Source organism: Daucus carota, chromosome 2 (assembly GCF_001625215.2).
Source record: "Daucus carota subsp. sativus chromosome 2, DH1 v3.0, whole genome shotgun sequence".
Lineage (NCBI taxonomy): Eukaryota > Viridiplantae > Streptophyta > Magnoliopsida > Apiales > Apiaceae > Daucus > Daucus carota.
The window spans coordinates 58189135-58206138 of NC_030382.2; the positions used below are offsets into that span (position 1 = coordinate 58189135).

Genomic DNA, 17004 nt, shown 5'->3' on the forward strand with positions numbered 1-17004 from the left:
GACAACTTGAAGTGATTATGAGCTTTGTTTGTGTGTGTTTTAAATCAGGTGTTTAAAATTGTTCTAATTTTGCTTAGCAAAAAAAAAAAAATGTTCTGATTTTAAACTGAAAAAATACTCTATTTTTTTAATAACCATGAACTAACTTAAAATCAAAATTAAGTTAGAAATTGACATAAAGTCATAAGTTAGTTACTAAAAAAAAAAAAGTCATAAGTTAGTTTAAAATATATTTTTTCAAAAATTTAATTTTTTAAGCTTTTTTCAAGAATTATAAATCATAAATGACCAATATATCACTTTTATTGTTATTATTACATTTTAAATTTTTAATAACTCCCTTACAAAAAAAATAAATTAATAACTCATAAATCACTAATAAATCACATTAAATCATGTTAAATTATAAGTCAAAATTTTAAACTTAACCAAACGGACTCTATAAATGTAGATGTCAATTTTAAGGTTTCAAGAGATGAACCGAACTAATATCAATTTTTAGGTTTTAAGAGATGAACCGAACTCTAATAGATCATAGCTTTGATTATTTGTGAATACATCTGATAGGTTAGTGATTCCAGTTGCTTTGAACACGAACTAAGAAAACTTAAGGTTTCTTAAACCGACCAGGAATTAACTAAGCTTAAATATGTTGTGTTGAGGTTTTTTTTAAGTAGTTGCCAAGGCACATGGATTGATGTAAAACCTTGGTCTTGAATCACATGATTAATCAACTTTATAAGAGACAGGTTATAGCTAGCATAGCTAAACTCATGCATGTTCAAAGTGAATGTATGAACTGTCAGCATTACAAATTGTTCATCTAAAAAATTGAGCGGCAGATCTTGACATGTTGAAGTAGTAATTGCCTAGCTATATAATTATGGACCTCAAAAAGCGAAAAGCAAGTTCACTACACAGAAAGAAAAAAAACCGAGTCTATGAGTAGCATTCAAGAATCTCAGGTCTCAATCTCATCAAAAGCCTTCAAATTTCCTCTGTTATCAATGTAGGATATTAAGTTGATCATATATGGATACGGTTAGTCATACAGGAGAGTGTATACCATCAGGCATACATATTAGCTTAGGATGTATTCAGATATTAAAGAACACAAATTATGTAATTCAACAATACCACCGCAATATATTTCAGAGAACGCATCACAAAGACACAATGTGATGATCCCACAACTACATACAAATACAGTTATCACAAATCTAACATACAGATAAATACACACATCACTTACAAGTCCATAGACATGTCTGTCATTCAGCAAATTTTACACCTGTTAGATAGACTTGGCAGTGGATCAAATGGCCATCAATCCAGAAACCAGGCATGACCATCAGCCCAACCCTAGGCTTCGGATCGTTTTCATCGGTGGAGAAATTATTTACAACACTTTTCATATATGTCTCTGAATATTCACATTCTTTTTTCACCTGGAAAATTTTCACTGCAGGATCATATGAATAAGCCAACCTGTGCAAAAGCCAGATTGACTTGGCCAATTTTAAAAATGCCAGGTAAAAAGGTGTCCTAGGATGTCCTCCGTCAGTCACATGGTTCCGCTGATCCAAGTTCCCAAAAAAAGAAGCTTCCATCTTTGGGTGAACAACAACTAGGTACTTGCTCCGACAAAATTTTCCAAAATCAGAATCTGGATTTTGACAAACAGAATCTAGCGGATCCACTTCTCTTAGGGCGAGATACTGGTGGAAGAAGCTTTCTTCAGTGGCCATACGGTCCTCAATTATCAGTGAGAAACTTTCCTGCTGAAAGCCAGTAAACATTTTTTGGCAAATATGGGATTCAAATGTATATTTTTTATGAGCCCTTTTCGCATAAACTACATTAGGTTCAATAGCATTCGCTGCAGCATCAAGGTCCCACCCAGCAGCTTTCATCATGTTAATCAATGGCTTTGAAAAATCATGAATCGCTTTGGAAGCAGCTTCTACAGCTGAACTGAAAAGATCGACAGTCAACTCAAGTGATCCGAAATCACTTTGCATGCCCATCCCTTCCGATTCATTGGCTGACAAACCCCTAAGTTTAAGATTTTTTTCCAGTTTTGTCCGCCTCTGATTTGCCTCAGATATCTGTTGCTGAACCTGAGTGATTTCAGAATCTTTGTTGCGAATTTCAGACTGAAACTTCTTTACCATTACCTCGTATGTTTTTAACAAGCTCTGCTGTTCTTGAATCTCTGCAGCTAAGCGCGAGTCCTGAGGGGAAACACATAGTGGTTTTGGGTTGTTCTCCCTGTAAAAATGTTTAAGCTCGGAGAGATCCTTAAGCTTAGCAATTACAAGCTTGTCAGCGGCTTGAATTTTATCAGGGTCATAGGGTGTATGAGCAGCTTGGAGTTGGATGTAAGCAGACTTTAAAGAGGAAATGTTAGTAAAAATCTTAGATATCATCGATTCTACCGCTTCTGGATTCTGATTTGTTGACTCTTCCATAGGTTGGGGATGGATCTTCTGATTATTAATGTCAAAAGGTTGGCTGTCCCTTCCCCCAGTGGGTTGCATAGTTATTTCAGCCAAGGGAAAATATTTTATTTACGTGACAGAAACCACTAGATGAGAAGCTGCCAGATTAACATCAACAAGATTAGATCACAATTAACATAAATGCTATCAGAATTAGCATGTTTTTTATCGACATATTTGCTGTTTCAAGAGACTGCCTATCCTACTACACTTCAGTACCCCATTAAAGTAAGGATAATGTCAGATCAAAAAATATAGCCCTAATTAGAACTGAGCTATAATGCTTCACCAGTTTTAAGTAACAAACAGGACAGTCTGAAGGAAAATATAATAGATAACATGTGTAAGAAAAGAGTACACACAGACAAAACTTTAATGTCCAGGAGACTGATAACTACTACAATGTACCTAATAACTATTCAAACATGGTCTACTTAATATATGAACTTCTAAGCTTTTATTAAGCTTTCAGAGAAAATAAACTTGTTAGAGTTTCCAAACTCTGTATAATACTTGTGCATGTCATCCATAAAGACTCTAACCGGTAGTAACTAATCTTTAATAATGAAAACATAGTAATAACTTAACTGAAAAAAATGAAATAATCATAGTAGTACTAACAAAATAAATATACTAAAAACAAATAAATAAGATAAAGTCCAGTCACCACTGATATGTCCACCAAAACTCTGGAAAACAAGGAGATCTGATTTCCCAAATCAAGTACAAACCTTTATAAATATTGAGAAATTAAGCAATTTTTCGATGGAGAATGGTGCAAAGACACAGGCATCAGCAAGTTATGTTGTCAACAGGACTTACCTGAATTTCAGAGATCAAGTGTAAGCCATCATGTGCTTAGACTTTGCACCAAAATACTTTTGATTTAGATAGATGATCATATTCATCCCATACGGAATTATAATTTATATCATAAAAAAATAATATCACACACACACAAAGAAATTGGCTACAATCAGCCAAATGCTTCACATTATAAGTTTATGATACATCTGACTGTGACAAAAAAAGAACAGCCTGATATGATACCAACAGAAGTGGAAAAACAATAGGAGAGACGTAAAGAAGTCACCAAAAACAGTTACGTAACTGGCTACCATCATGGAGTATAGACTGTCATAGCAGAGCCTAGTAAATTGGTACCTTAATTTTACAAGACATGGAAATAAATGAAATAAAAATACATCCATAAAACACGTACACTAAGCTTTCAACCCAACACAAAACGGTAAATGTATAAATCAGTTATAAACATCACAAAAGTGATCCTCAAAACAAATTTATCATATTGCCAATGTGTCACCGGTACTAATAATACAGATAATCTATAAAATTCAATGCTCAGTTGCACTGTTATATGTCTCTTCCTTGATCGAACTTCTACTTCACTCAGCAAACCACACCAAAAAAAAAAAAAAACCTAAAATTACAGATCAACTAATTACTTAAATCCGACCTAATTCACATTCTAAATCCCGAAAATTACCCGGACCAATCCAACAAGAACCGTAACAACCATTTACCACAGATCCACTTCTTTAAACTCACATATCCAGTTCCACTAAATTTCAATCATTTTTATCTCCACCCGAAATTGACCCGTTTACAAACACACGAACCCGACCCAAATTAGTTCAAGCCAATGTGAATCCAGACCAACTTCTCCATGACAAAATTAAACACCCAGATAGCAGATTAAAGCACTTATACAACAAAGAACCACATTTTATGGGAGTTGTGTATGTGATTGAGCTCATTACATGTGACACGTACATAGAAGCTTGTGTATATTTGTGAATGTAATTAAAGAGCATGAAGATAATATGCGGGTATAGAAGTGATGAGAGAACTTACATATTGTTGAGATCGGAAATCGGCGAGGTTAGATTTGGGGGCGGATGGATTGGGGATAATGAAGTATAAACCCTAGTTTTTTTATTTATTTTAGTCTTGAAAACGACGTCGCTTGGGTAAAAAGAGACTCAGAGCTGGCTGGCTGTCGTTTTGCACAACTGTAGTCTGTAGTACTTAATTTTTCATTAAAAACAATCATTCGGTTTTGCAAAACAAATACTGTATATATTTTTTCCCCCAACGGCTCTATATGTTCTTGCATTTATAATAACCGTTATTATCGGATTTTTGATAAAAAAAAAAAACTACTACTTTTTAAATAAAATTTATTTTAAAATATTTAGATAATATTTATTTTAAATATCTCGAGATGTAATAATTGTTACAAGAAATATTTATCACTTTCCATATACTTAAGCAACAAAACTAGGCATTGTAAGATTTTAATATATTATTTTTAATATTTAAGCAACAAAACTAGGCAGTGCAAGATTTTAATATATTATTTTTAATTTATGGATTGCTTGTTATTTTGATTTTGCTCTGTTTCTTGATAAAATGTCACAAAGTTGATTAGATTCTTTAGAATTTAAGCACGGTTTTCGAAATCTTATTAATTTTGGTGGTATTCAAAAAACTTAATATATATTGAGTAATCCCACAAAATTCATTATTTTGTGAAATTTAAAAAAATTTATCAGCGTTTGAATATCATCATGCCATCAGATTTTAATTGATTTTAAACGATTCTCGGGAGTATATTGAGTTGGAATTTTAATGGAGCGTATTCAGTTGGAATTTTAATGGATTGTTTTTAATTTAAAAATTTAATGTACTGTATATGATTTTGATTTTGTGCAGATTCTTGATAAAATGTTGCAAAGTTGATATAGATTTTTTAGAATCTAAGGACAATATTTCAAAATCTCATTGATTTTGCTGAGATTTCAAAAGATTTAAAGTACGCTGAACAATCCCACAAAATACATCGTCTTATAAAATCCAAAAAAATCTATTAACATTTGAATACAGTAAGATTTTAATGAATTTTAAACAAGCTCAATTGAATAACCTCATATTTTTAAGCATAATATAAAATCCTAATTGAATACGACCAGATTTTGTAGTATAACTTAAAATCCAAATTAGATACCTCAATATTTTAATGGATCCCAGTTGAAAACTCTCGGATTTTATGAATGAAAAAAAAATCATTTATAATCCCGGTCGAATACACCCTTCGTAGTTTACTATCATCGAATTTTTAAACATATACTAAAATTCCAATTGAATAACACCAGATTTTGTAGCATAATTTAAATTCCAATTGAATACCTCAATATCTTAATAGATTTTAAACGATCACATCAAATATTCTTAAATTTCATAAATATATTTTTTTAAAAATCCAATCAAATACACCCCTAATTTGTAATGCGAGTATATATATCATAAAACTTAATTTTATTCAAAAAAATATAAAAACTTAATTATAATTATATTGACTAAATTGCATCATCCGTCCGTGTTAGCATTATCTAAAACCAAAAGTGCTTTCAACAGGACCGCTGATTTGTTTCACAGTTTCGCAAGTCACTAATATCAACAATATCCTAGTATTATTTGCATAGAAGTGCGTGACATATTTAACTAAAAGCAGTGCAAAATTCTTACAATACACTGTACTACGGTCTACGTATGTTATTTATGTATACTTTGAGCATGTATTGTCCCAACACAAAATAAAGTGCATGTCATCATCTTCGGCTCCCTCTCATTTCTAACCAATTTATTCAACCACTTTTCAAAACTAACCAGTTTTTTTTCGAGCTTTCAAAACTAACCAGTCTAAATGAGGGGAGAAAACGCGACCTGAACGAAAAACTTTTTACAGCACGGGTCGCGCTTTGAAAGAGCGACCCAAACACAAAAAACCCCGTTGAGGTCGCTGTTTCAAAGAGAGACCCAAACACAAAAATCCCCGTTGGGGTCGCTCTTTCAAAGAGAGACCCAAACTGTTTACAAAACCACCCATAAAAATCCTACCCACAGGCCACAACCTAGCATAAAAACTGAGAAAAAAAAGGAGAAGCGGCGGAAGAGAAAAAAAGAGGCAGTCGGAGAGGGGAGTCCGAGAGGGTCGCCGGAGAGCTGAAAAAAGAGGAAAGGGTCGCCCAAAGTCTGATTTTAAGCTTCAAATCAACCTCGATTAGCATTAATTTGAAGGTATTATCCTAATCTTCTCTCAAGATTTGTGTATATATGTATGTATAATGCCTTGATTTTAATTAATTTGTTGTATGCTATACTAGAATTTGCATGCTTCAGATTTTATATGAGATTTGATATGAAACCGTTTAACAATTTAGAGATTTTAGGATTTTAAGATTTTAGGATTTGTACTTGTTAAGAATTTCTAAATTGGATCTTTAGTCTAAGTTCATGATTTCTAAATTGGATCTTTAGTCTAAGTTCATGATTTTAGGATTTTTAAATTCGAATTAAAATATACTTAATAATTATGAGATTTTAAGGAAGTTTTAGGGTAATTTTTATGGTAATTCTTATGGTATTTTTTAGGATTTTTTAGGCATTTTTAGGAATTTTTTATGAATTTTTAGGAATTTTTAGGGTAATTATGAGTTTTTAACTAATTTTTAGGATAATTTAACATAATTCGAATTAATATTAAAATTCAAATTAAATATTAATATTATAATATTCGAAAATATAATATTCATATTTTAATTCAAAAAACATAAAATTCGGAAAACATAATATTAAAATATTAATATTAGAATATTAAAATATTAATATTATAATATTCGAAAAACATAATATTCAAATTAAAATATTAATATTAAAATATTAAAATTCGAAATTAAAATATCAAATGAAAAACATAATACTCAAAATATTAATATTGTAACTAAAATATTAATATCTGAACTTAGAATTAAAATTCGAATTTTTAGGATAATTTAACATAATTCGAATTAATATTAAAATTCAAATTAAATATTAATATTATAATATTCGAAAACATAATATTCATATTTTAATTCAAAAAACATAAAATTCGGAAAACATAATATTCAAATTAAAATATTAATATTAAAATATTAAAATTCGAAATTAAAATATCAAATGAAAAACATAATACTCAAAATATTAATATTGTAACTAAAATATTAATATCTGAACTTAGAATTAAAATTCGAATTTTTAGGATAATTTAACATAATTCGAATTAATATTAAAATTCAAATTAAATATTAATATTATAATATTCGAAAACATAATATTCATATTTTAATTCTAAAAACATAAAATTCGGAAAACATAATATTCAAATTAAAATATTAATATTAAAATATTAAAATGCGAAATTAAAATATCAAATGAAAAACATGATACTCAAAATATTAATATTGTGAATTAATATATTAATATTATAATATTAAAATATTAATATTATAATATTCAAAAAACATAATATTCAAATTAAAATATTAATATTAAAATATTAAAATTCGAAATTAAAATATCAAATGAAAAACATAATATTCGAAAAACATAATATTCGAAATATTAATATTAAAATATGAATATAATATTCATAACAAAATATTAACATATATAAATATACTAATTGAATTAAAATTTCAAAAAATAAAAATATATCGAACTAAATCACTTTTAACACATTCTAATAAATATATAAATATAATTCAACCTGTATAAATAGTTTGAATATATATATATATAAATATAAATAAAATATTTGAATTAATATAAAACTATAAAATCGGAATTAATATATATATATAGAGTTTTACTCCAATAGAAACCTCCTTATCCTAGAAACTAAAAACCAAACTGAAATATCACTAAATCCTAAAGCAAATACCACTAAATTTTTAAACAACCCCATCTCCACCTCCATCTTCATCAAACCCACCTCCATCTTCACCAACCCCACCTCCACTACCACCACCTCCGTCGTCGCTTCCTTCATAACCACTACCACCTCTATGCCGCCCACCCCCTCCATAACCACCACCTCCATATCCATCTCCATCTCCACCTCCACCTCCATTATTTCTTTAACAACACAACCTCCACACCTCCATCTTCACCAGGCCCATCTTAATCGCCACTTCAACCTCCTTCAGATTCGTTCATACTTCTTTCTCCACCTCGACTCAACTTCAAAGACGGAGCCGCCACTATTCCGGCAACGCTCCAACCCCCTACTTCAAGCCGCCCAAACCTCCGCTACAATCATCTTTCCTCCATCTCCACCTTCACCTCCACCATCTCCACCACTATCACCACCATCTGAATCGAAAACATGAACAGATCTGGAGATTCTAAGCTGGTTAATATCTGGAGATTGAGTTTTCACTAAATTCTACAGCACAGATCACTAAATCCTAAAGAGATAATCACTAAATTGTACTGAGAATATCACTAACTTGTATTGGTTTTTAGTTTTTATTTTAAAATTGGTTTCTATTTAATCATGAGCCTATATATATATATATATGGGATTTGATATCAATATACACTTAGTGCGTACGATTTCATTCTTCAGTTCTATCAGGTACTTGGTTTTTCTTATCTTGTTATCTGTACTGATCTCTTCATTAATTGCACGATTCTTGATTGTTTTCGTGTTATGGGTTACAATTATGGGATTATTTCGGGATGATCTTGTTTATTCTTTTTATAATTAGACACGATCGTGCATTTGACAAGATTCAGAACCCTGGAAATTAAAGAATTGAAGTTTGTTGTGTTTTGTGTATTGGTCAGATTTTAATCATATTCCTAGCTCCTGAGTTTCTAGGTTTTTGTTATGTTTCTCTTGGGACAATAGTAATTTAATGCCTGTATTGTCTGAATTTCTGTAGTGATCTGTTTGGTTATGGAAAAACATTTATATATATATTTTTTTGCTTTTTTCGCGGTTCTTTCAAGTAATTTTTCTGTTGGAATGGGGTAATTCTTTCGAGGTTCATTGTAACGACTCGGGTTTTTCGGCAATTATTTATTAGTTTGGTATTAATTCTTAAAAAGAGGAATACAATTTTATATTTTATTCCAATTTATTGGTTTTCTAAAATGATTTTTTGAGTTACTGCAATTAGGTGAATATTAATATTTTACGTGCAAAATGTGAATTGATGCAATTATTTGGATTAATTGTGGTAACTGTTATATGTGCACTTTATTGTTTATTTTGTTCGAGTGGGTAGATTAGAAACTCGATTTATTTTATTATTTTAATAAATCGAGATTGTCTTTTTATTTTAAATCAAACTGTATTTATTTACATCCAAAAATTTTATCCGATACAAATTACCAAAATATTCCAATTTTGGTATTTTAATATTTCCGCGGGTTTTAAAAGTATTGGATGGTTTTGCAAATGAATATTTTTATTATTTTTAATTTAGTGAAAACTTCATTAATTATTTGTAAAATTAGAGGGTGTCAAAAAAATTATTATTTTTGCACCTTCTCTGTATTTCGGATTTTTAAAGATTTTAGAAAATTTTACTTTTTGTTTTCGAAAATGTTTTAGAGCCCCTAAATTTAATAAAATGATTAAACTAGCATTATTTTTCAAATTGGGGGCTACAAGTTAAAAAAAAAATATAAATAGGATCCTTTCTTTCTTTCTTTTATTTTTTTTTTATCTAAGCTGGCGATTGATACAGAATGTTTTGGGGGATAGGGTTGGAGACTCGGTGACGAGATTTCAATCAGAGGTAATCACCTAGTTCTTGCCTCTTTCTTTATGTATATATATGTGATTGCTTGTATGTATATGTGCCGCTGCCTATTGTGGTTGGAGTTGAGGGGAGTAGTTGGTGTGGTTGTGATAAAGAAGACGCAGGGGAAGGAGACGTGAGGCTGTGTGCGTGTGTATACATGGCGTGCGTGTATGAGTTTGTGAAGATGAGGGTGAGAGTTAGCTCGACGCCGGAGTTGCAGTACTCTGGTGCGTTGCGAGAGGATGAGGGAAACGATGGAATGATGAACTTGATGGTACTGATGCAGCAGCAATTGGGAGAGAAATTGGGGGTTCTGGGGTATGGGAACAGAGGTTGTAGTGGAGTATATAAGGTGGGGGTTTGGAAGATTTTAGTTGAGAAAATAAGTCATGGAAGAGAGCCAGGAGAGGGGCTGCAGGAGTAGAAAAAAGAAGGTTGTGAATGTGTGCGTGAGTGTAAACAGCTTGCGTAGGCGTGTGTAAATAGCTCAGTGTGAGTGTGTGTGTGTGTGTTTGTATACTGCTGTGGCTGGTTGTGTGCAAGTAGATGAAGTACTTGTGCAGAGCTGCAGGGGGCTTGAAGTTTGTGGCTGGGATTGAGGAAGGTTGAGGCATGGAGGCTGATGGATTGAAGCTGTTACATGTGCGTGGAGCCTGGAATATTGGCCATGGTGTGCGAGGATAGCTGGGAGAAGTAAAGCAATGGTTGGGGGAAAGAAATTAAAGGGGTAAACGGGGCTGTCCAGGAGGTGCAAGGGGGTGCAAATTGATAGTAATAATAATAATACATAATATTGTTATTGATGTCAATGTGTGAAACTGTGTTTACTTGGTAATTTTAGGATGTCGAATATTAATATATATTAGTATTATTCTTTATTATTATTATTACTTTCACTGGTAATAATAATAGTAAATAATAATATTAATAATATATATAAATGATATCTTAATGGTCAAAATGCTTTGCCATTATTATTTGATGGTAGCATGTAGAATTGAACTGCTATGCTTATTTAACTCAACTTGCAAATATGAATTAGATAGCATGCTAATATAGTGGCTGTATTGATAATAGTTCTTGCTAGTTGTTTAATTATTGACTTGAATTCTTTGACTATTGGGAAATATTTATATGTGTTGGTGAAAGGCGATAACTAATATTTAAAATATTGCAAGTTTATTATTTGATTAAAATGTATAAATTATATGTTATATAGGAGAGTTATTCCGCAAGGATTTGATTGGAATGATTGGATTTATTTCCAGTAAATGGTATAGGTTTGTGACATTACAAGTTTATTATATGCACTGTTTTAGGGACTTGCATCTAGAATTAGATTTCATTAAGTGTTCTCAAATTGATATATGTGGATATTGGTTGCGAGGTGATTTATTGGATTGTAATGGTGTCTTAGTTGATGTTAGTCATTAACTGTCGATTTATATGATTTAAAAGTTGATAAGTTGGTTGTTGATACTAGTTTAAAACAGGTGGATGGTCAGATAAATAGAGGATATGCTGCCGAAATTTCTTTAGAAGTTAAGTGTATTCTGTCTATAAATAGATATTTGACAGTTAATAGCATTATATTATAGTTGGATGGAATATGTATCCATTTGTTTCTTGATTATGTGATTATTTGTCTGATTGATCCAGTGTATATATATTATTATGTGGATATCTATTTATATTTTTGTTTACTATATATGGATATGCGAAGGGTAGTTAGTTGCCGATTCTAATAGCATTTAAAAGTAATTAGTTTCATCTGATCCAGCGATTGAAGTGTTTTCTGACTGCCGTACAGAGTCGACCGGGATGTTCAGAAGTAGTTGAATAGTATTGTGAAGCGAGGCTAGCATAAACCAATAAAGTGAAGCTGTGCAATGGATGTTCTATTAAAGTCTGTCAGAAACTAAGCAAAAGGGAACAGCTCGGTAGATAGTACTATTAGAAATCTGAGTTAGCTAGACAGCGGAGTTAAGGCAAGTATTCCTATTCAACTTCTATATTTAAAAGCAAGTGTTTCTGTTTTTCCTCTTGTGGTTAAAATCAAGTTCCCAGTTTCTTCTATTTATTCAAGAATGATTTTGAGGCGTTTTGGAATTCTTTATTGGTAAACGTATTCCATGGCTTATTTTGTTCTAGTGGCAATTGGTTATTTTTGTTCAATGTTCTCTTGATATTATATCTTTTAAGAATGTTGAGCATATCCAACTATATATGATTTCAAACTTGGTTAACAGTAAAATGTGTTATACAGAGGGGTACTCTGTAGGTTTTGATTTAAAGAGGTTGGATACCTTTTGAGTTTGGTAACATGAAAATGATGTTAAAAGACTTCTAATATAGAAGTATTATTTATAAACTGTTAACCAATCGGAATTCATTTGCTGGACCGTGGTGCCGGTCGTGAGTTACATGCTACATTATTTAAGGCCAATGTGTGCCTTGGGCCCCTTAGTTCTTTGGATAGGTAGCGCCCTGTCCTGGTGCTTGATGCTCGGCTGATCACCGTGTCAGCACTACGCACCGTAAGCGAATGATTTTTCACAGAATAGTTTTAAATGATTTTATTCTCTTGTAATCGCCATACTTTTAAAATATGACTCTTGTTCTATATTGTTAAAAATACCTGGCAAGTTACATATAGAATTTGATATATTTCAGTTCTCTTTCATTTATTTCATCTTTTCTTATTATATACTTGCTGAGCATTATTGCTCACTCTTGCTATCCCTATTAACCTTTTCAGCTAGGGATTAAGGTGATTTATTTGTCGAGCTGCGCGTAAGAATATTGCTAGGCAAGATTGCAAGGGACCAAATTTCAGCTTGATTATCAGGTAGAGTATTTTGGAAGATATCAAGGAAACTAGTTGTGATTAGAATGGTACAATTTTATATCAGTTGTATAATAATTTATTTATTGGTTATCAGTTACTCTTCTTATCGAGGTTTAACTGGTAATGTAGTTTAAGTTGTAATAAGATTTAAAGTTTTAGTTTCTGATTTCAAGCTGTAACCTTTTAGCGATCCTGTTTTTAGGGGGTCAAAGTGATTTTGATTTAAATCTCTTTTAAAATGTTCAGATTTTCAAATATCTGTTTTACCTTCTTCCGCAAAATACAGGTTTTTAAATGATTTTGTTTTAGTGGCACCAAATCCAGACCCCCGGATTTTGGGGATGTCACATTCATCATATTCTTTTGTGGTGATAGGTATCGGAGTCGAATAGTAGATTTAGGTGCTCAGGTACCAAAGCAATTATGACATGATTTACTGGTGTTCAGAATGACAATGATGTTTGAAGGCTTGTTGCTAATTACTTAATATAGGCATTTTTACATGAAGCTGTTGCGATTATAGGCCTTTTGAATGAAGTATTAAGCTTGCTAAAGTTTTTCCCACATATATAGAGCTTATATAGTTTTGGTTTTACTTTTCTGTTCTGCAGTTTGCTGACTGTTAGGATCTGCGTATGTTAATATTGTAAAAGTATGTTTCTTCTCAGGTCATAGACATGGCGAACATTGGAAAGAGGGCAATTCATTATTTGCATAAACTAAGTGCCGCAAACATCCCAACTGATCTAATTGAGAAAGGCCAAAACCGTGTTATAGATGCATCCCTTACTTTAATTCGAGAGAGAGCAAAACTTAAGGTATATACTGATTTCCCATGCCTACTTTTTCCTATGATCGTTGACATCTGCGGTATTATAGGCACCTAGTGAACCATAACAGAACTAGTTCTGAGAAGTGCATATTGCTCATATACTCTTTTTACTCATATCACGTGAAAAGAATATGAACAACAAATGAGAGCATTAAATTGAAAACACTACCCCGAGCAGGCGAGTAAACTAGGCAGGCTACTAGGACCCAGTTATCATGTTTTCTATATTTGAAAGTCTTGATCTGATTTGATATTTAGTGACTTGGTACTTGTGCTTCTTTTTAAAGGGCGAACTTGTTCGGGCTTTAGGCGGCGCTGTAGCATCTTCATCTCTTCTTGGGATTCCTCTGGGACACAACTCATCATTTCTCCAAGGGCCAGCTTTTGCTCCTCCGCGTATAAGGGAGGCCATATGGGATGGAAGCACAAATTCCACGACTGAAGAAGGTAGATATGCTTCTGCTTAAGTTTTTTATTGTTCTTGATAAGTATCCCCGTATACTACAACTGATTTTCAATTTTCCAGCATAAGATTTTCAATACGTTTTCATGAAATTTATCATTTTTAAAATATATTTTTCATAATTTTTTTTTGACAAGCCACAAGTTTTAATAGGTACTGTCTCCCGTCTCCAGAAATAATAATAAAGACTGCATAAATAGTACCCTCATCAAATCCCCTTCGAATAGAATGTAATATTGTGTATACTATACTGGCATGTTCAAAGCAGATGTTCTGTTTCTCTAGTATTTTCTCTTTTTCAAGTTCACATACATGGCTCTGCTGCGTACAGCAACCATTTGAGAACTTCAGATCACACAATGTGCACGTAAAAAAAAAGGATTTCTCCTCTCGCTGATGTCTGTCGTTTGCAGTTTAATTTCAAGATTAGCTTAAGAAAAGTGCTTCCCTCCGACGCTACCACTCAAACGGTCTGATGAGCAGAGGCTAACAAGTAGTAATAACATGTGCTTGAAAGGCAAAAGAACATACTCATATAGGCATAATCTTACAGAAGGCATCTAGAGTCTAGTCTTCATGTGTTATAATATCTTATGAAAACTGATGTCCATTTTCCCTGATGTGAAAGTTTTTTGAGGTTTAAAGTCCATGTTTTAGAACTTTCTGATATGCTTGACTGTTTGTCACTGTCATTTGACACAATATAGCGGTAATGCAGGAAAAGAACTAGAAGATCCTCGAGTGTTAACAGATGTCGGGGATGTTCCTGTACAAGAGCTACGAGATTGTGGTGTAAATGATGACAAATTGATGCATATTATAAGCGAGTCTGTAAAGCTGGTTATGGAAGAAGTAAAGCCACATTTCTTATTTTTCCCTGGCTTTTACTTTAGTATACTAGTCAATTTTGTTTGTTGAAATAAAATCTGAATACAAAAAGTCTGCACAATGTTCAGCCTTTCCACCTCTCCTTCATTAAAATTAACTCTTCTCTTTAATTATTCCCAAGGAACCGCTGCGGCCTTTGGTTCTAGGGGGTGATCACTCTATATCATATCCTGTTGTAAGAGCTGTATCTGAAAAGCTTGGAGGGCCTGTGGATATTCTTCACCTTGATGCTCATCCTGATATTTATCACGCCTTTGAAGGAAACAAGTACTCTCACGCATCTTCCTTTGCACGAATAATGGAGGGAGGCTATGCCAGGAGGCTGTTGCAGGTAGTATTAGATTTATTGTATTAGTGAAATAGTTTACTAACCTAAAGGAAATACGATGAAATTAACTGATTTTAATTTTTTTGCCTAATCAGGTTGGTATTAGATCAATCACCAGTGAAGGTCGTGAACAAGGGAAAAAGTTTGGCGTGGAACAATACGAAATGCGAACATTTTCAAAAGATCGCAGCTTTCTTGAAAATCTGGTCTCTCCCTCCCTCCTTCTCTACACTCACACTCACAAAAACTATGATGCACATGTGTGGTTAGGTCTTTATGCTCCGAAAATTGACAATTCCCTCTACGATGTAAAGTTTTATTGTTGGTGTTTTCTTTTGGCAGAAACTCGGTGAAGGTGTAAAGGGTGTGTATATATCAGTGGACGTGGACTGCCTAGATCCTGCATTTGCTCCAGGTGTCTCTCACATAGAGCCGGGAGGTCTCTCCTTCAGAGATGTTCTAAACATACTCCACAACCTCCAAGCTGATGTTGTTGGTGCAGATGTGGTTGAATTTAACCCCCAACGTGACACAGTTGATGGTATGACTGCAATGGTTGCTGCGAAGTTGGTGAGAGAATTGACTGCAAAAATATCAAAATGAACAATACTTGCACAACCAGTTAACCACTTCAAGACTCTTACGGTGCTTTCTCCCATGTATCATTCTGCCATGGATCCGCTTCGCTAAGCTTGATTTTACTCACTAGTCACTAGTCAGATTTGTTGCCCGAATTACCTTATATCAGCTCATGATTTTTACTTTCATCAAAAGCACATTCTTACCATAAAGTCAATGGCCACGAATTTTTCAATGTTCTATGATAATCACACAATATTGCTTCACATATTGTTCTGTAACCGTTCAGTCCATCAGTATTGATGTTTCACATAACTGTGTGTTCTCGTAGGTTTCATACTCTTGCTGATATATGTTAGTTTTACGAATAATCTTGTCTAGAATGTCTCAAAGGTGAGATCATCCATCTGTGACTCACTTTCAACATCTTCATCTGGATCATATCTAATTGTTTCAGCATTGCAACTGCATTCAGTTATATGGAAAAGTGGTATTCGATTTGAGATAGCAAAGCTTATCTCAAGATTCGGTATCCATTTGCAGACACTTGCTACACTAAAGCAACAGTATGAAGTAGTTTCAACTTTGATAAAGTTGATTAGGAAAGCTTAATGGCTAGAGGCTGCTATGCTTAATGCAATCTTTGGTGTATTTGTCATGTATGACAGCTCTTTTAAGCTCTTTTAAGTACTTGACGAGGTTGCTTAGGTGGGATTATTTGACTAACCATAAATTATTAGATTTTTCCCTACATTGTTGTAGTAAACAGAATTTTTTACCGATTCTTTTGTTTCTGCGGAAAAGCCAATATGCAGCCCTTGGCCTACACAGACGACGGCCTAATATATTTGACCTTTTTCTGTATATAAAAAAAACATATCATCATTCTGGCTCGAGGGAATTGATT

The 17004-nt window shown here is 32.7% G+C and overlaps 2 protein-coding genes and 1 non-coding gene across 6 annotated transcripts; 1 reads left to right on the forward strand and 2 right to left on the reverse strand.

Moving 5' to 3' along the window:
• Nucleotides 1-1104: 1104 nt before the first annotated feature.
• On the reverse strand, nucleotides 1105-4534 carry LOC108205582 (protein GRAVITROPIC IN THE LIGHT 1). Of its 2 annotated transcripts, XM_064088454.1 has the most exons (3): nucleotides 4377-4436; nucleotides 3233-3323; nucleotides 1105-2599 (listed from the first exon to the last, which is right to left on the reverse strand). In XM_064088454.1, the coding sequence occupies exon 3, from the start codon at nucleotides 2538-2540 to the stop codon at nucleotides 1272-1274; it is 1269 nt and encodes a 422-aa protein (XP_063944524.1). In that variant the 5' UTR covers nucleotides 2541-2599; nucleotides 3233-3323; nucleotides 4377-4436; the 3' UTR covers nucleotides 1105-1271. The 2 variants fall into 2 exon arrangements, with proteins under 2 accessions (XP_063944524.1, XP_017231021.1); XM_017375532.2 differs by lacking the exon at nucleotides 3233-3323 and having other exon boundaries at nucleotides 4377-4534.
• On the reverse strand, nucleotides 3290-3350 carry LOC135150995 (small nucleolar RNA snoR101). Its single transcript, XR_010289448.1, has one exon. It is a non-coding gene; the product is annotated as a small nucleolar RNA snoR101 (small nucleolar RNA).
• A 1900-nt stretch (nucleotides 4535-6434) lies between the features above and the next one.
• LOC108209593 (arginase 1, mitochondrial) lies at nucleotides 6435-16412 on the forward strand. 3 transcript variants are annotated; one of them, XM_017380580.2, is made up of 8 exons: nucleotides 6436-6602; nucleotides 12918-13007; nucleotides 13676-13825; nucleotides 14127-14286; nucleotides 15021-15154; nucleotides 15312-15521; nucleotides 15614-15724; nucleotides 15861-16412. In XM_017380580.2, the coding sequence occupies exons 3-8, from the start codon at nucleotides 13685-13687 to the stop codon at nucleotides 16119-16121; spliced, it is 1017 nt and encodes a 338-aa protein (XP_017236069.1). In that variant the 5' UTR covers nucleotides 6436-6602; nucleotides 12918-13007; nucleotides 13676-13684; the 3' UTR covers nucleotides 16122-16412. The 3 variants fall into 3 exon arrangements, with proteins under 3 accessions (XP_063944525.1, XP_017236069.1, XP_063944526.1); XM_064088455.1 differs by lacking the exon at nucleotides 12918-13007 and having other exon boundaries at nucleotides 6435-6602; XM_064088456.1 differs by lacking the exons at nucleotides 6436-6602; nucleotides 12918-13007 and adding an exon at nucleotides 8962-8982.
• The last annotated feature ends 592 nt before the right edge of the window (nucleotides 16413-17004 follow it).